The following is a 19786-nucleotide window of genomic DNA, read 5'->3' on the forward strand; positions in this document are numbered from 1 at the left end:
TTTGTAAAATGTGGCTAGGAATGTTTCCTTTGACTGTGCCTACAGCAGAAAGTGTTGGTTTTTTCCAATATAACCTAAAGTATGAATTTAAACCAATACACTTACACCTGTCAGGGATGGTCTAAATCATACTTAGTCCTGCCATGAGTGCAGGGGACTGGACTAGATGACCTCTCGAGGGCCCTTCCAGTCCTATGATTCTTTGATTCTGTGATATGGGGTCACAAATTGAGCTAGCCCTTTGAGAGGATTGGGGTGCCGCTGCACTTGTCCCAGCTTAGCTCTCCTCCCCAGATGAAGGCACTAAGTGCCGAACTCATGTGACAAAGGTCCTGTGACTAAACCAGGAGTGAACAGCCTGTGGACCATGAGCAGGGAGGCATTGCAAACAGCAGTAGAACTGGGAGATCAGAGGAAGTTGGATTTAGTGCTCTGTAAAGAGTGGGAGGAGAGTGAATCCAGGAAGGGGTCCTGGGAAAGCGGAGCCCCACAATGGGGTTATCAGAGGGAGGCTAGATAGCCCTGTTATGAAGTGTTCCCAGGATCGGGAACCTGTAGTAGAGAGTGGATGTGGGTGCCCCCATACTGGTGTTGCATGTGAGGAGGATGGAAAAACTGTTTTGTCATCTAGTGAGGTGATGTGGTGAGCCTTGTGACCAAGGGAGGATGACAGGTCTGACTAGTGCCCAGCACCTGAAGTGTTGGATGCCAGTGGTTGCCTGGAGTGAGGGAAACTGGGGTAGCAGATGGGCCTGAAGCCAAGCTGTGTCGCTTCCTGCTGCAACTTGTATAATCCCTATGTAGCTGTTCTTGTTATGGTATATGTCTTTTGGGTTCGCTTATGTGGCTTAGGAAGGGGGTTAAGCTAAACCAAAAAAAGCCACTCTGACTCTAGAATAAGAGCGTCCACATGGACAATTATACTGGGATAAATGGAGAAATTCTCTTGTGTAGACGAGGCTTTCATCTGCCTTGTCTGTGAGCTCATCAAGGCACAGGCCAACTTTTAGGCCTTGTCTAAATGGGAACATGTCACCAGTTACATGCATATCAGTGTTTTGGTTTTTTTCTTGATTCTGAGACCATTGAAGTCAATGGCAATTAGGGTACTGGATTCCCTCACTGCAAGTGTTACTAACCTGACTTTATTGGTGCTTAATTTGCAGCTGTTCTGATTTTTTTTCAGTCTCCTTTAATGCCTCTCTCAATAATGCAGTTACACAAGTGATCTAAACAAGCACAGTTTAGGGCTGGGAGTCTTTTCTGTTTCCTGTAGTGTTAATTTTGGTCTCCTGTCAGCGTTTCTCATTGTCACATTGTTGTGCCATTTCAGCTGCGGGCCATAATTATGGCTCACACATTCCAGGATCTTTCTGGGCCCGTGTGCTGACGTAGTGAGGAGACAGTACTTTGTCATGCTGTCCGTGAGACAATTTGATAAAGGCAGCTGATCCAATGCCCACGGGAGTCAATGGCAGTCTTTCTACTGACTTTGTCTGGCTTTGGGTCAGGCCCAAAACATGTTGTCCCAGAGATGACTCACTACTGTATTACCCATCACTCCCTGCCCTCCCACAAAAAATGAAGAACATGGATACACTGATCCCCCTGCATCTTGCACTTTGCATTCTCTTCCACGGAATGAGATAATCCTCTCTTGTCCAAGTTTGTTGGCACTGCCTTGCCAGCAGTGAATGAAGCATTGCATTATGGGGAAGTCCAAGAACCTCCCTGTGCTATCCCTCTGGATCAGCGACCTCCAAGAAGCGGAGTCCCTGGGGAAGGCAGGTTACAGCACTGACTTGGAGCCTGTGTCTGGATTACTTTACAAGAAATCTGCTATTGTAAAGAGCACCACCACCCCTTCGAGGCACAACCGCTGCCTTGTCCATCCAGCTAATTATAGGAAATTGGGAAGAATTGCTGTGTAATTACTCATGAGACATGGTCTCCCTACTGGCAGCATGATGCTGATCCTGCATTCCTTAGTCCACCAACCTCCTCTATTGGTGTGGGGGGTGACCAGAGTAAGGGTCATAGGCCTGGATCTCATGCTTGTGCTTCTGTCAGTTCCGTATATCCTGGCGTTTCCAGCTCAGTTTCTGGTTTTGCTGACTGGCGGTAGAAGTGGCAGGGAAATGGAAAATCTTTTCAGCAAACATTTTTTGTGAATTTTCCTTGCTCCCCCATTTTTTCCTCAAAATGTTCCCACTAGTGCTTTCCTTCGGATCCTGATCCTGTGAGTTCTGGACTCCCACAGCGCACATTGACTTCGGCGACGGTTGTGGGCACTTGGCATCAGGCTCGTAGTTTCTATTATAATGGGGCAGTAGCTCCACCATAGCAGAGAATGGCTTACGGTTTAACAGCTGACTCGACTCTGTGCTCTAAATGCCACATGCTGACTCAGATTGCCTTGACCTGTGCTGTGCCTCAGTACAATTCATCCTAGGGTCCATATTTGGGGTCATTGGAGCAAGGGCGTCCTGAGACACCCCCCAAAAATCACATCCACATTTTACAGTTATGTCTTATTCTGTACATGGGGCTCAAACTATTGTACTCATCCACCCCAATTTTATGTCAGCTGGTGTCCAGCACCCGCTGACCCTCTGCGGAAGCAATTCAGGCATTAGCACCTCTGCTTACACAGCACTTCTGAGCAGAGATGCAAACTACATGGAAGCTATGGGGAACATTCACAGCTCTTTGTACCCAAGAACCACGAGTCTGATTCTGTTCCTTGGGAGATTTGCATGCTGTGCACAATCTGCCTTTGCTTGGAGACGGGCCACAATGGGGCTCTCCTTGGAAGTGCAAGTGTTGTTCATTATTTTGAGGGAGATCAGCTCCCCACAACTGTACCCTCAATTCCATCTACCTCTCTGTGAAAGTCCTGCCCTGGGCTCAGTTGGGCAGCATAGTATGTGGAGTATGAAGCCTGGTATGATGTGTGGGGCTGGGCTGATCTGGGAGAGACTAAGTGCCACATAAAAATGACATCAGCAGGCTGGTGCAAGAATCCCAGCCAAGATGAATCAGTTCTCTGCTGGTAGAGCTCCTACCAGATAGCTTTCAGCATGATGGGCTAGAAGTTTGCTGGCCCCTAGAACAGGTCTGCTGGATGCACACACTAGGGACACAGCACTGCGGGGAGGGGTGAGGGAATATGGAGAACAGGCATGCTCAGTGTGTGGGACGGGCACTTAGGACTTGTCTACACTGGGGAAACTAATTTGAATTAAAGTAAGGTATGAACTTAAAGTGCAATATCTATTCCGGAATAAATCCACGTGCAGACATCAGCAGACCATAAGGTAGGGAGACAGGGATGAGAACATCCATTAAAATGAATGGAGGAATCGGTCTAGAGAGAGCTGCCACTGCCAGGGACTCGCTTGATGCAGCTTCTTCTTTGTCAGCCACAACTTGTTCAATGGCAGAACGAGTAGGCCATGTCTAGACGTACAGCGGCACAGTTGTGCTGATTCAGCTCTGCCGCTGCAGTGCGTGAGGGGAAGATGCTCTGTGCTGACGGGAGAGAGCTCTCCCATGGGCATAAAATCCCCCGCACCTCCACAAGGGCAGTTCACATAGCTCCATTCAGTGCCATGAAGAGTACTCTTTTAACTGAGGACAACCTTTGAGATGAATGGTGCCATTTCACACTTCTGCTTCCAAACCTGCAGGTAGATGTGCAGATCCCCTTCCCCATACGAGGCTCAGATCTGGGGTAGGAACTCTGGATCTCCTCTCTCCTCCATCTTGACGCCCCCAGCTCTTATGTGCAATGCCATGGCTCCTCCAATCTTACCAGGGACAGGGAGGGACCAGAGAGAGATGGGATTTGGTAGCTGAGTGATGGAGAGGGGTGCCAGATGCACAAAAGGAGCTCAGCAGTGTTTGGGAAGCAAATTCAGCACCATTTGATCAAATGTTTCTTGAGATGCAGCCCACCAACATGAGATGCTCCTAATTATCAGAATGCTCTAGAGTCCATGTGCACAGATATACTGGCATGTTGCAACAGAGTCTGGGATTTGTGGTAAAAATCTGGGGCCACTGGAAGCGGGATCCCAATATATGGCCACCCACAAAATGAGCAGTTTTAATTTTCAAAATGCTCAAACATGCATGTGCATAGGACAATTATCTTGAATGTTGGTACAGCACAATCAGGAGCCAGGGTATACCTCCTGGTGCAAATTTGGGGTAATTTGGTCAAAGGGTTCCTCAGATACAGTCCCACACCCCACTAAGGACCTCATTTTAATATTCAAATTACTCTAAAATCCACAGGGAGGGGAGTGAGGTGGCAGCTTTGAAAACTAGTATTCTGCAACAGGGCATAGGATCAAGGGAGAGGGGGGAGAGCACCCATAGAGATGAACAGGGTGGTTCATGCCTCCCACAGCTGATGTGTCATTTCCATGGATGAATGGGGAAGTTCAAGCTTCCGCAATCCTCCTGTGCTGCAGGGTGCTGTGCAGAGCCCCTTCCCCCTCTGTTAGTCCCTGAAGTGGAATATGGAGTCTTGGGCTTTTCTCCCCATTTCTGCCTCCAGCTGGTACCTGTGCTCCTGCAGCTACGGCTTTCCCTTCTCCCCACAGCCCCTCCAGTTGATGTAGAGATTAGTCACACCAAGGACTGGGATTCTCCTTGTAGAGGGTGATGTGTATGTTTTCATGTGTGGTCATCTCACTGATGATGTGCAGGAAAATGGGGGCTGTGGTAAACAGCTGGGGTAGGCCAGCTACAGAGAGCAAAAGCAACACTACACATACTAAAATATATTTTTTTTCTTTGTTCGTCAGCAACACACACAAAAACAAACCACCCCACAATATACACACCTCACTGCACTATCCTGTACTCCCACAACACACACAAAACCCACCCCACGATACACCCCCCCACTCCAAAACCTTGTATGCCCACAACACCCCCCCCACACACACACACTCCAAAAACTACTATTCCCACATACACAAACCACCCCAGAATACACACACAACATGCCACAACCGCCCACCCCTCCAGAACTCTCCACCCCACAAAAACACATGCGCACCAGGCCAAAGCCCTCCATCCCCTTCCCACACAACCCATCACACAGTCCTCAAAACACACACGCGTCATCACAATACACACAAGCCACGCCACTCCCCTACACACACACACAGACACAGAGTCATTAGGGTGCCTAGCTAGACTTCCTCTGGCCAGGGAGTGGATCTCTTGTCAGCGGTCTGGGCCGAACGCTACCGCAGCTGGCAGCCCCATAACTGCGGAGCGCACCCCAGCGAGCCACATGTGCATTCCAGCTGCGCGCTCCCCAGCTGCGCGCCCTGCTCCCCTTGCCGGCTGCCCCTTTAGAACGGGGCCCGGCAGCGGCTGCCGGCGCCGGCGCCGAGCGGGAAGTCCTCTCCCAATGACATTCCCCCCGCTTTGCATGGCCCCACCCGCCGGGAGGGCGGTCGAGGCTCGCCCCCCGCTGCCATTAGCCGGCGCAGCGAGTCTCCTCCCTCCCGCCCCTGACATTGGGCGTGGGATTGGCTGCTCCGACCCCACGGCTGACAAACCGGAGCCCCTCCCCGGGCAGGCCCGCTGCCGATATAACGCTGCCCCCCTCCCCTCTCTGCCGCTCATCAGGTGCTGGCAGCGGCTGCGGGAGCCGGCGGAGGAAGCGGGCAGAGCAGGAAGGGACCGGCGCAGGAAGGGAGGCGCCGCCACCGCGCATCCATTCCCCTTTATCCCGGGCCAGGGCCGGCAGAGCCCCGGAGAATGTGAGCGGGAAGAGCGACCCACGCGGATCCGGGGCGCCGCAACTTCTCCTGCCCTTACCTCGCTTGTGCCCCGCTCCGGTCCTCCGCTCGCATTGCCCAGGCGGGGCGTCGGTCCGCCGAGGGCTTGGCGAGCCTGGGCTGCCCCCATCTCTCTCCTGCCAGAGGCGCTGCCAGGCGGGGAGGCGATGTTCCCTCTGGACTCCCCCTGGAGTATCTCCTTCGCGGGCTGCGGGTTCCTGGGGGTGTACCACATCGGGGTGGCCAGCTGCCTCCAGGAGCATGCCCCCTTCCTGGTAGCCAACGCTAAGACGATCTACGGAGCCTCCGCCGGAGCCCTGACGGCCACGGCCCTGGTCACGGGAGCCTGCTTGGGTGAGGAGTTCAAATAGCTTTGGGGTGGGCGGTGGGAAATCAAAGAGCCTGTCCCCGCTGCGAGTGCAGGGCAGACCCGGCCTTATGCCTTCCCAGCCCATGTCAAGTAGGGCCGGTGTGTGTGTGTGTGTCAACCTGGGGTTGTGGCTCGCACGCGTGTGTGTGTCATAAACAGGTGTGTGTGTGTGGTGGCGGGGGAGGGGGCGTTCATGATCCTGCCCTAGATCCTGGCTAGATGGGAGGCGGGCCATGGGGTGGAAAAGTTTGAGATCCACTGGACAGGGGAAGGCCGATAAGGGATCCTCTCTGTTCACCGGAACAAAAAATACACTCCAATAGGCAAACTGTTTTGCCCCTAGGTGATCCCTTCTGCTGGTAAATTCTGAGCTGCACATAAGCAGTTTTTTGTTTTGGTTTTTTTAATGTAGAAGCTCTTTGAATCAGGGACTGACTGTCTCTTATGGCTGGTCTTCATGGGGAAACTGACCGGCATAACTGTTGTGGAATAAGCTATTTGGGAACAGCTCCACCTGTGGACACTCTATTCTGGAATAAAAGTGACTCTATTCTAGAAGAGTGCCAGCATGGGATCTCTTTTTCTTAAATTATATGTATCTTATCCACCTTCAGGGAACTACTACTTCTCTCTTCTCCCTCCAAAATATCCTTTCAAGTTAGTTTGTTTGTTGTTATACAAGACCATGCAGGAACACTGAGCACAGACTAAAACCAAAGAGGGACCTTTGATCTGAAATGGAAAGTGAAAACAACCCATGTTAGTCTTGTTGTTTATGGATGGGTATATGTGGCTAGACTTCAGAGAAGCTGGTTTTTCAGAGACCAGCTTCTGTGTAAGTGATCACTATGAGCCTGATATAGCCCATGAAAACTTATAAAAGGATGCCTAATGAGTACAGTGGGCCTGTAGTGGATGTTGATTTATAGTGTAGTTGATTGGGGGGGGGGGTCTTTAGAGCAGGGGTGGGCAAACTTTTTGGCCTGAGGGCCATATCTGGGAATAAAAATTGTATGGAGGGCCATGAATGCTCACAAAATTGGGGGTGGGGGGCTCTGGTTGGGGGTGTGGGCTCTGGGGTGGGGCCAGAAGTGAGGAGTTCAGGGTGCAGGAGGGGGCTCTGGGCTGGGGTGGGTGAGGGCTCTGGCTAGGGTGGCAGGCTCTGGGGTGGGAATGAAGGGTTTGGGGTGCAGGAGGGTGTGCAGGTTGGGACCGAGGGATTCAGTGGGAGGGGGACCAGGGCTGGGGCAGAGGGTTGGGGTGTGGGGAGAGGCTCGGGGGTGCAGGCTCTGGGTGGCGCTTACCTCGAGTGGTTCCTGGAAGCAGCGGCATGTCCCTTCTCCAGCTAGGCCAGGTGGCTCTGCACACTGCCCAGTCTGCAGGCACTGCCCCTGTAGCTCCCATTGGCTGCAGTTCCCGGCCAATGGGAGCTGTGGGGGCAGCGCTTGGGGTGGGGGCATCATGCAGAGTGGAGCCCCCTGGGTGCCCCTACACTTAGGAGCCAGAGGGGGGCCCTGCTGCTGCTTCCAGGAGCCGCATGGAGTGGCCCCCAACCCTGCTCCCCAGCTGGAGTACCACAGTGGGGAAAGCCCCAGACCCTGCTCCTCAGCGGGAGCTTGAGGGCCAGATGCAGCCCATGGGCCATAGTTTTCCCACTCCTGCTTTAGAGCATGTCTTGCAATGTGAACTGTTTTGTACATTGTAATGCATTGATAAAATGTGGAACTTTTGTTCAACTTTGTTCTAAAAAGGTACTTTTGTTATAACAGTACCATGCTAGGTGGGAACTGCTGTGCATTTATGGTACTGGACTAGCATTATGATTGTGATGCAGATTGATCAAAACCAATTAATATAGGAAATTAAGCATGACTTTTTTTTAAACCTGCATCATTGTTGGACCACAATGGCGCAAGCTAAGCGAAGATTCAGCTTTTGATGAAGTTCTGTATGTGGGCTCTGGGGTGAAAAAGAAACCTACTCCTTGCTCGTCACTCTCTTACCACTGTGTGGGGATGGAAACATAGAGCAGATGAGTTCTTAATGGCTTTGTACTGGAAGCAGAAAAGTGACTGGAGGAAAAAGTGGGGACAGCATATAATGTGCTTATGAGTTTGGCTACCCACGCTGATCATCCGTGTCTCCAAGAAACCAGGAAATCTCTTTAAATAGAGAGGCTGAAAATAAGGGGGACAAGGGGCAATCACCTTTCTAAACCTGCTCTTTCAGGATTCAACCTTCTGTTTAGATGTTTCCTCTGGAACTTAAAAGGAAATGTAGCTTTACAGAATATCTCCTGCACAGGTATACAAGTCAGCAAGTTTTGTTCATGTATGCCATGGACGAAAACTAAGTGAGCTCATAGGGGGCCTTGTGGCTGTTCATTCCTGAGCTGCTTACGAGACCCTATAATACAAAGAGTTCAGTGATGCTGTCAAGGCTGATTCCCCACTCTGGCACTTCAAGTGCTGAAGGTGGGGGCCCGCAAGGATTTTAAAAATTAATACTTGCCACTCCAAGCTTGTATTAAACTCCCAAGGTTACAGCTTCTCTCTGACCTTGGCTTGGTAAACGCTGCCAGCACCCAAACAAAACCCCTTTTGGAACCCAGGAAGACGCACTTGGGAATTCCTTCCTGTGGGGTGCCCTCAAGCCCTTTCACCCCACCCACCCCCATTCAGGGAAGAGCTAAGAAACAAAAGAAACTAGCTGTTGCTGCCAGCTAATTAAACAACATATGCATAAACCTTTTAGGACACCAAAAATCCAATCCTGTTTTTTAAAAAAAAACAAAACCCACAAAGAATGGCAAAAGCCTAAGTTCCAGATGTATTTTCTTGATTGTTAAAAGAGCAATTACAAAAATTAAGCACCCAAAATAGCTTTCTTGGGGGTTCAGCTTAAAGGTTACAAGCAAACCAAAGCATCTGGGGTTAGCTCAGAGGAGTCCATTAGCCATAAGAAATAAACAGTAATAACCCTAATCCCATCTTTGTAAACATTCCTGATCTACTTACACATTTGGGAGTTACAAATAAGTAGTTCTAGGATCTGATGATTTATGATCATACCTGCCTTAAAGCTTCTCATAGCATAACTGCTTCCTGTTCCCGTCTTTTCCGGAGAAAAACAACAGACACAAAGAGGAAGTTTTCTTTTCTCTTCTTCCCCCCCACCCCCCACCCCATTTTAAAAAGTTCTGTCCTTCCCATTTTCTCTTTTGGTCAGGTGCCCATTCCCTTTCGTTTACCTGGGGGACTTTTTTAATCCTTTACAGGTAAAGCAAGCAGAGAACAGCCACCAAGAGGGACTGATAGCTAGCTGGCTGGCTGGGTGTCCATAAAAGGGACCAATTCTCCCCCCCCCTTTCATTTATCATAGATGAAATGTCCAGGAAACTGTAGTCACTTGGTGGACTGGATTGCCAGACCTGTATAGCTAAGAAATGCCACCAAGTCCAACATGCAGCAATATAATGGATTTTAAAATGTTCTATGTAACTAAACTGAGGAGAGTGTGTGTGTGTGCGCATATACACACACTGAGGCATGTTTTGTGTGTGGCTACAAAGAATTCAAAGGTGAAGGGGTTAACAATGACTCACAAGCATCTGCCTCTTTATACTAGGATATAATCACACTCTAAGCTTGGGCACAATAACAAGTGGTTATACTTGCCACTTGGTGTTCCTCTCCCTTGATCCCTGGAAGTTAGGCCTCTCTAAAAGTTCTGTCTATTCTGTGGAACCTGCTGTGGTTTTGGAGTGGGGGGCCTGCATGCAATGGATCAGGCCAACTTGTATGGCAAGACCAAACCACGTTTTACCTACATCAGGGACTTATAGGCCAGTGGCTCTCAATGTTTCCAGACTACTGTACCTTTCAGGAGTCTGATTTGTTTTGCATACCCCGAAGTTACACTTCACTTAAACTACTTGCTTACAAAATCAGACACAAATACAAAAAATACAAAAGTGTCCCAGCACACTATGACTGAAATATGGCTGACTTTCTCATTTTTACCATAGAATTATAAAATAAATCAATTGGAATATAAATATTGTACTTACAGCTCAGTGTATAGAGCAGTATAAACAAGTCATTGTCTGCATGAAGTTTTAGTTTGTACTGACTTTGTACCCCTGGTTGAGAACCACTGCTATAGACTGTAACTGGCTTTTCCCCCAACATGACTACTTCCACAGTGACAACCAGCCAAGATGTAACTGCCCTATGAGACCTCAAACACTTATATGCAGGGACATTGCCAGAATGTACCGTGGGTGGGGAGTATATGGGCCACCCATACTGCAGTCTGAGACTGTAGCCTTGCTCCTTGTGCCAGTTGCTCTGGTGGAGGGGGTAGGACTTCTTTAATCTATCACTTCCCATGGAGGAATCAGTCTAGAGAGAGCTGCCGCCGCCACGGACTCACCTGATGCAGCTGCTTCTCTGTCCACCACAACTATGTTCAATGACAGAACAATTAGGCCATGTCTAGACGTACAGCGGCACAGTTGTGCCAGTACAGCTCTGACGCTGCAGTGCGTGAGGGGAAGATGCTCTGTGCTGACGGGAGAGAGCCCTCCCATGGGCATAAACTTTGCCCCTCCCCCCAAAGTGGCAGAATCTATGTCAGCTGGAGAAGCTCTCCTGCTGACGTAGCGCTGTGCACACAAGCACTAATGTTGGTGTAACTTATGTCACTCAGGGGAGTGGCTTATTCACACCCCTAAGCAACATAAGTTATGCTGACATAGGCTGTAGGGTAGACATAGCCTTTGCCACCCTGATTTGCGAGAGAACTGTGTTGTAAACAAGAAACTGGGTGCCAGGAACTCCTGAGTACTGCTTTTCGCTCTGACAGATTCCCTTTGTAGCCTCAAGCAAGTAACTTATCCTGTCTACCACTATTCCTGTTTGTATTCAGGTAACACCTATAGTATGCCAGGTGCTGTCCGGACACACAGTCCCTGCCCCCAAAGAATCCACAATCAGGGACTTCTATAAACTAGGATTAATAATATTTATTTGCCTATATCCTGGGGGGTGTTGGGGGATAAGTGCTGAGGAGAGACCAGCCTAAAACCAGATCCTCAGCTGGTGTGAATCAACACAACTCCATTGAAGTCAATGAAGCCAAGTTGATTTATGTCTGCAGAGGATTCAGTACCTAGATCCAAACCCTTCTGTGTTCTGTAGGGTGGTTTGAAATCTGATCTGAACTTGGTGTGTCCAGTCTATTTCTGTAGCTGTGTGTGGAGCTCCGTAGGTAGCTGGCACCTGTCATTTCCTGTTAATGGAAGAGCAGACGAGTCAACAGAACACAAAGTGGCTGACTCTGGTTTGCCACTGAAGGTAAAAGTGGCCTTGGTGCCCAGCTGGGGCATGTCAAATAGTCTCTGCACCTCATCCCTGTCGTAAACACTTGACTCTGAACCCTAGACTGTAGTTCCAAGGTTAGGCTTGGAGTGCATGGACTGAATCACTAATGGGAGAGGACACAAAGGTTGCAGACTCCTGCACTGGTCAGCAAAACAGCTTTTCCTGGAACAAGCTATCAGTGGCTGCATGACAAATGTTGGAAGCTGGGTGGTAGCAGGTGCTGCAGGATACCGGTTGCTCAGGGTTCTAATGCAATTGTGGTAGCTGCCCTGTGGTGCCCTCTGGTCATCTAATTAGAACACTAAAGTATCTTTGTGTTTCTATCGATTGATGACAAGCAGAGGGGCACTTCGGAGAAGCCCTGTTTGCCTGCAGATATGACTGAGGCTATGGTGCATCTGTACCTTGCCTCTGAACTCAACTGGACCTCATCATGCCATGTTAAATGCTGTCTGGGCAAGGGTGAGGTTCTCTTGTATGTTAGCGCATTCTGCCTGATTTCATTCTGTCTCAAAAGTCCTGATCCAAGTCAGTGGAAAGACTCCTTCTGCTAGCTTCACAGGGCTTTGACTCAAAGCCCCAAGGCCCCTACAGTCAGGCTTCTGTTGTTAGCAGCATCTTCCCAGTCTGCACTTGGTCCCTGCAGCATGCAACTATCATGGTCTCTGATTGCCTCCAACTTGTCACTGGGTTAATTCTCCATCATCCCTGAATTAGGAGCAATTTATTTGTATTATGGTTGAGCACCAGTCAAGATCAGGGCCTCATTGTGGTGGAGGCTGTACAAACATGGAACAGAGTCCCTGACCAAAGAACTGTTAGTTTAAACAGGGGCAAGATGCCACAGGGGAGTGAGAAACACAGAGCAAAGACAAGGGTGATAGTGGAAGGAACACAGTTGTGTATATGCACTCTATGTGGGCTCTTATTTAGAAATAATATAGGTGAACAAGAAGTCTTAATAAATCCCAAATGGACCCTCACCTAGCTATTGTTAGGTATAGGTATGCCTCCGTGGGCATCACGGTGGATTGAGGATTTTGGATTCTTCCGAGAGGGTAGCTGCATTGGTAGCATATCATCTACATCTGAAGTACGTAAGGCAGTGTCCTACACCAGTACGATGCCTGTGCACTTGGTGTGGAGCACGTTCTACATTAGAACCCTCTTAATGTGAACTTGGATATTGCTAAATACTTGTAGTGTCGCAAACAATTTCAAGGCATGTTAATGTGCAAATTACAGCTGTAGGTAGCATGAACCACTTTTAAAATGTAGCCATGTCTGGGTCAGAGAGGAGAAAGCAGCTGTTTTTAAACAGTGGGGAAGTGAGATGGGGCAAACTTGGATATGAACTCTAGGGCAGAACTCTGTTCTTAGTGCCACGGGCTATTTAAACTGGGGACCTTCTCTACTGTGCAGTAAAATCTCTCCTGACCCCACCCTTTGAGTTACCTATAACCATCTCCAATAATCCCATTGCATTGTTGATAGGCCTACCTTAGAGGGATGACTGCCAATATCAACTCTTTTGGACTTTGAACGTTTGGTTCTAGAGAACCTTGGCATTTTAAACCTGATGCTTAGACCAGCAGATCATCCTTTCTGGGTTATGTAACCTATAATGTCCATGGACCTGTAACCATCTCTAGTATTCCTGTAACATGCAATTGCTCTCTCCTGTAGAGAAGCATAAATAAATGCAGATTGGCTCTGCTAAATCAGCCACTTTTTCGAGGAGGAGGCAGCTTTGTTGTACACACCTGGTTACCACAAAAACAGGTTATCAATGATTCACCTGAAGCATAAATAATCTGACATTATCAGCAAATGCCATAAAGCATGTAAGGACTTCACCAGTAATGAGAATCCTGCACACACGGCTGTGAGCCAACATAGAGGAGGCCACAGATTTATGAGCAGGATAATATTGTTTGCTCATGACATTCTTTAAGAGGGTGTCCTTAGGTTAGAGGCTATACCAAGGTTTTATTGGTGTCATAGTTAAGACCTTTTGTCCCAGCCTTGATCTGGGACGAGGCAATGGCTATTTGATGTTCAGGTATATGCTCTCAGGTGATAACACAATAAGCTGTCATGTGACCACAAGGAAGACCACTGCTCAACACCAGAGACCTTCGTGCGGGCAGCACATTTTCCTTTCTGCTGAGGCTCACTGAGGTCAATGAACAATAATAACCCCCTGCTGAAAAGGACACCTCCGGAGTTTGTTCATAGCGTGCACACACAATGGCTTATCAACAGACAGCAGAGATTACTGTGTATGGAAAATGTTGGGCCAAATCCCCCATTAATAGACCTAGGCAAAGCCCCCGACCCCCTGAAGTCAGAGTGACCCCCATCTTTCATTAGCTGAGGTCTGGCCAGCAAAGTGTAGATTGGGAGGCAATAGTCTATGACTTTCTGTGCAATCGTGGAACGAGGGAGGGAAATGGGACAGCCTGAAGCTGTCTCCACATGAAAAGGAGATTCCCCACCCCAGGTATAAATTGCATAGTTGTGGCGTATGGACAGCTTCTTAAGATACTGGGAAGAACTTGTGTGGAAATCTGTAATTATGCGTGGTGCCTCACAAACATGCTTAAGAAAGGGGGCCCCTCAAACTTTAAGTAGCCACTATTGCCTTGTTTGGAAGAACTGCCACCTTGCATCTACATGCAAAATACTCCATTGATCAGTATAACCTACTCCAGAATCAGTAGAGGTGAAGCCCTGAGTCTTAAATCATGATGGTATGGTGCATCCACACAGGCACCATCTGCATGCCACCAAATCTGTCAGCTGGCAAATGTCCTTGGCTTGCAGACTGACAGTTTCCCTCCCACCGTGGTTCCACAGGTCCCTGACTTGCTGCCTCCTCACTAGTCTCCCCAGCTGGAAAAGGTTGACAGCAATGATGATTGATCATATTACTTGCTCATCTCTAGAGAAATCCTTTTAAGATCATGTGAGGCCTGCTTATAATATGGAAAGTCTTTTCTTTTGTTTGCCATTTGACTGTTAATGCATGTCAGGTTAGCATTTTATTTGAAGGGAAATGGTAATTCTATTCCATTGGCCTTTCAAAGGATTATATCAAGACTGACCTCCTCCAGATTGAATCAGTCCTTTTTCTCCCCCGAAATCTCTTCTCAGTCTGAAATCTCCCTCAGCTTCTCTAGAGCTGGAAGTGTTAGGTAGACCAAACTTAAGGCTTGTGAACTGTGTGTCTGTCCAGTAGCCCGTTGGATCATTTCCTCTAAATTGCGTGACTCAACCACATTAAATTCCAAAGCACTGGGTTTGCAGATGATTGTGGTTGGACTCTTGCCTCACACTCCCTCTCCACTCAGCCCAGACTATCTGTGCCTGACTGTTTTGCTTGCTGCCTTGCTTCTTCTGCCGTTTATACATGTGCAAAGTGGGTGTAAGAGACCTGACCAGCATGAGTGAGTGAAGCCTTCTGATGTAGTTGCATATTGCACATGCCCCATACCGCTGTAAGGGACTGTGCAGGTGGCAAAGCGGTGGAGTATCTGGCCCTCTGCTCTCATGAGCTGGCAGGGTTTGGAAACTGACAAGAATCCTGCTGTCAAAGAGCATTATCTTTGGGAGTTTCAGCACCCCTTCAGCTCACAAGAACGGAGCGAAGACAGTGGGTGGCATTATGTGTGTGTGCTTGCTCCCCAGGCAAAATACAGCTGATGCCTGAATGCTGAGCCTGCTGGCATCCTCTCACACTGGTGGCTTTTCTTCATAGCCTCTAAACTTACCCAGTTCAACCCTTTTGTCTCCCTCACTCCTTCAGTTGCTAAGTGTGCTTGGTAGCACAGAAGGGAGGGGAGCTGGACTGTAGCCTCGGAGCTCCCAGAATCCTGGAGATCTAGGAGTGGTCACTCTGTAGCACTCTTGTCAGGCTGCCTGGCTTGTCAAGCAGTAACAAGTACATTAAAGGGGTTGGCCGATAGTTTCCTCTTCCTCGTCTTTTTTGCTAACTACTCTGTGGCTTTCGTGGGTAAACTTGATCCTGTTGCAAGAGGCCACAAAGTGATTAGAATGTCCTGTGACCTTTCTAAGATGGCTCCTGGGAGGAAGGCATTAATCCACTGTATTAGAGCTTACCTGTGATGCTGAGGCCTGCCCTGCCAAGACACCTCTTAACAAAAATGAACGTGAAGATTCTCACTCGGATTTCCTGAGCAGAAGAACAAAAGGGGGTCTGTCTGGATCATGCTCAGGACTGGTTGCAGGCACAGCCAACAACTTGTGACATCTGTTCACAGTACTGTGCAGGTTGCATGGAACATGTTTCTGTGGAAAGTGATCTCCAACTAAAATGCCTAAACATACCAGACATTGAGGTGATCCCAGCAGGGATTAATTAGGGCAGGTAACTTGTCTGGTCTAATCAGTGCCTAGAGGGGTGCAGTGCAGAAGTAAATTGCCATTACATTTCAGGCGCAGCCTTCTGCAGCTTTGTAACTACCTGTGATCAGACTGCAGGAGCTTCGGGCTCTGAAAGGAATGATTCCGACAGACTATGAATGAAAGAGTAGGGACTTCGCTACAGACTAGTGTATTGGGCAGCCAATCTGAGGAGCTTTATAATTAGAAGCTCACTGTAGCCTGCTGGCCACCTCCATAGTCTACAGCTACGTCACTCATCCTCCATGATGCAGAGGATCATTACAGAAGGATGACTCCTCTCTGTCTCCCCACAACATGGCTAAGGGATTCAAATGCAGATCTCTCTCCAAGTCATGGTTTTCCCTTCCTAAGTCTTGGACCTTGTCCATGCTGGGAGTTTGGCCATGGCTGGAATCAAGGCAAATCCGTTTACGAGAGCAAACACCTAGTGTTGTCCCTGTGGACCATACCTGCTGTGATGAAACCAGGATGAGCTGCACCAGTACAAATAGTGGCTTTTCTCTGTCTATGCTGGTGCAGGTGCAGCTGTTGTGATGGCTGCAGTCTGGCAAGTGACCAGTGTGTAAAACCCTGGTGAATGTGTTTTGAGCAGCCATTTTCCAGACTCCTGGTTGAGTGGGAAACCTTGATTATTGTTCCTTGCTGTGAAGGGGAAATGAGTTCATATCACAAAGTCTCTTATCGTTTTTGAAGACCCCTGTTTGGAGGTAGGATTTGAAGGCTGCAGCATCTGGGAGACTTTCTCCTCTGCCAATTATCGTGGCTGAGAAGTGGGCTGAGAGGAACAGAAACTGATGAAAGATCTTAATGGTTGGGTGAACCCTTAAGCAAGGCCAACATGACCTGCCCCAATTCACCTCTTAGTGGGGTCCCTGGATGCAACTTACTTAGGGCTTGGCTACGCAGGAAGGCTATGCTGGCATATGGTAGGGTGTGAATTTTAAACCACTATAGTTAAATTAGTATAATTCCCTGCATGGATGCATTCTGAAATAAGAGTGTGTGGGGGACAGCTACCAGTATAGTTCTACTCTGCCCTGTTGACAAGCCCTAAGTCTCCTAAAATACATGCACGTACAGAGAAGCCAATTCCAGGCACATTCTTAGCTCCATGAGGGCTACCTGCTCTGCCTGGCAGGTCTCAGGCTAGACTCTGATGTCTCATGATTCCTCAGGCTTCTACCCTGTTTAACAGCTTTGTAGGAGGAGCAGAGGGTTAGCTTTTAAACAGGGCTGCATGCTATGCTTTGTGACCAGTACACTCAGATCTCAGTTGTTTAGAAATGTCAGTCATTTTTTGTGCTCAAGAATCAGCTGCTTGTGGGCCATGGTGATAATCTTACCTTCATTTCTGGTATTGTAGCATCACGACCCAAAGAGAACCTGCTAACCTTTCAGCCCTTCCTCCCCACCCCCATAAGTAAATCCCATATGGAAAGGGATTTCTTGCAAAGCTAAATGTGTCCCTGGTCTCCTCCCAGGGTGACTCAGAGCAAAATTTCTCATTATGACTTAGTTGCTGTCAGTTTGCCCTGTCGACCTAATACTGCTGGAGAAAAGTTGGCTGGTGTAATGTTGCTCTTAATACATACCCACATGATGGAAGGGCAAAGAGGACATAGCAAGTGGGGCCATAACAGGCGCTTGGCATAGCATAAGGTGGCTGGCATATAGTGCCAACTGGAAAAGCTGATCTCTTGTGCACAGAATGTGCTTGGAGCTTAACACTGCTCCTCAAGGGCCCTGTTTTTTTTTTTTTCATGAGGATATAAGCACACATATATACTGCTAATTGTTTATGTTCTTTGCGGTCTTTTATCCCAAAGATAAATGATGCAGACCATGTATTCTAGTGTGTATGAAAACTGTAACTCCCTTGTCTCCTGCAAACAAGTAATTTATCTGAAGGCTACTGTCTTCTGTGTGGTGGTCCTGGTGCAGTGCTAATTAATGAGAATTGGTGCGAGCTCTTGAAGTCTTATTCTTATTGTGGTAGGTGCTGATCTTGGGTGGGAGGCTCTAGCAAAAGGAGACTTCTGTACATGCACATATTAAGAGATGAATCCCTGTGCTAAAGAAATTACAGCCTAAAGAGACTATTCAGACACAGGAAGTATTACTAGCCCCTTTTTATTGAGGCACAGCTAGATTAATGACTTGCATGAGCTCACAAGAGGAGCCTGTAGCAGAGGTAGGTATCGAACACAAGTCTTCTCAGGCCTAGTTCAGTGCTTTAGGCACAAGACCATCTTTCCTATCTGGGGAACGGGAATCTTTTTTCTCTACATTCAGTGGGATTTGGGTTAGGACACTAATTTTAAACTTTGACCATGTGGGCCCAGGTGGGGTTGGAGGAAGAATGGCAAGGAAAGTAACTTGCTTGGTAATCTGACACAGCCAGCATGACTCCTGTGTTCATACTCATCCCCCATGGGCTAGTTGCTATTAACTCCCCCAGGCCCAGTCAGTACAGGGCCCAGATCTCAACAGAAGCAGTCTGGCTTTCTCCAGTCTGAGTGAGTGACAGGAGAAACCAAGGTGATAAGGGCTGGTTCTCGTCAGCTGACTAGGGCAGAAATTACCTTTTGTTCTTGCTGCTTTCCAAGGCAGATGGCCTGGTGAGCTCTGCAGGGGTGTGGGTGGGGATGTGCTATGTAGGGTCGTTCTGCTTCCCCACCCCACCCCAGGTTTTGAGGCTACATGAAATCTGTCAAGTACTCCGTGGATTTTTCTCTGTGCTACCCTCTACCCCTGAAAATGGGCACAGACTGACTGCTGCTTCTTTGCCTCTCTCCTGCCTTGCAATGGAAGTACAGAGTTCTGGCTGAAAGGCTGTCTGACTTCACTGCAGCTTCTCGAACAGCTGCACCAATGCTACAGGGCAGATACCCAACTGTGTAAATCCATGCAGCTCTGCTGATTTACCCCCATTGAGGAGCTGGCCTTAGCTTTTTGTGTGTATTGGGCTCTTTCTCCCAAAGCAAGACTCCTCTGTGTCATAACCCTATTGCATCTATACCTTGGGGCAAGAGCTTGTAGCTGATATCTCCTGTAGTGGAGGTGTGCGCAGTGTGACACATTTGTACCAGGACAGGAGCTTTCACTGTGCTGATCTTGGCTTGTCCTGCAGACCTGTCAGCTGAGCACCTGATTCTTCACTGCCTCCCACCTTGGGTAGTCACTTAACCCCAGGTGAAGCAGTTGTCACTCACTAGTGAGTTTGAGTGGTAGCATTTTACCTGCACCTGATGCACATTGGACTAGTTTCAACACCATTGGTTTTAGTGGAGTTGCTCCAGATTTGAACTGCAAGAGAATAAGGCCCCATTTTGCCCTGTGTGTGGTAATCTATGCCTGTACAAGGCAGTAGAGAATCAGGCAATTTAACTCTCCTGGAGGGGGTTTGGGGGGTGTGTGTGTGTATTTGTCTCCTGTCTTCCTGCTTCTGGCATTTGCAGGGTGGGGACCTCAAAGAAATGAGCATTGCAGTTTACTTGGCATGCAGCTCCTGATCGATCTCATCTCCTATAAATGCCACATGGCAGAAAGTTCTGATCTCTCCTTAACCCAGGAGCAGGGGGTCAGAACAGAATCGTCCCTTGTGCTTAGTGGGTTTCATTCTGTCCCCACATCAGAGCAGTTCCACTGAGTTCTGGAGGGTTGCCTGGAGAGAGAGAGGGCTGAAGTTGGCTCTTCAGTATGTCTTGCTAGATTCCTGGGTAGAGAGGGTCAGTCTTATTTTAAAACCTCCCCCTTTTGTGCTTTGTTCTGCCATGCCAACATCTCTCTAATACTGCATC

The 19786-nt window shown here is 48.5% G+C and overlaps 1 protein-coding gene across 2 annotated transcripts in view; it reads left to right on the top strand.

Annotated features, from left to right (window-relative positions):
- The first annotated feature begins 5602 nt into the window (after positions 1–5602).
- The window catches only part of PNPLA2 (patatin like phospholipase domain containing 2), a 52350-nt gene continuing 38166 nt past the window's right edge, over positions 5603–19786 (top strand). The window contains exon 1 of one of the 2 annotated variants that reach the window (XM_037899587.2): positions 5603–6158. In XM_037899587.2, coding sequence (XP_037755515.1) covers positions 5972–6158 — 187 coding nt within the window. In that variant the 5' untranslated portion in view covers positions 5603–5971. The remainder of the gene's footprint in view (positions 6159–19786) is intronic. The other variant, XM_037899588.2, reaches the window with a different exon arrangement.

Source organism: Chelonia mydas, chromosome 6 (genome assembly GCF_015237465.2).
Source record: "Chelonia mydas isolate rCheMyd1 chromosome 6, rCheMyd1.pri.v2, whole genome shotgun sequence".
NCBI classification, from domain to species: domain Eukaryota; kingdom Metazoa; phylum Chordata; order Testudines; family Cheloniidae; genus Chelonia; species Chelonia mydas.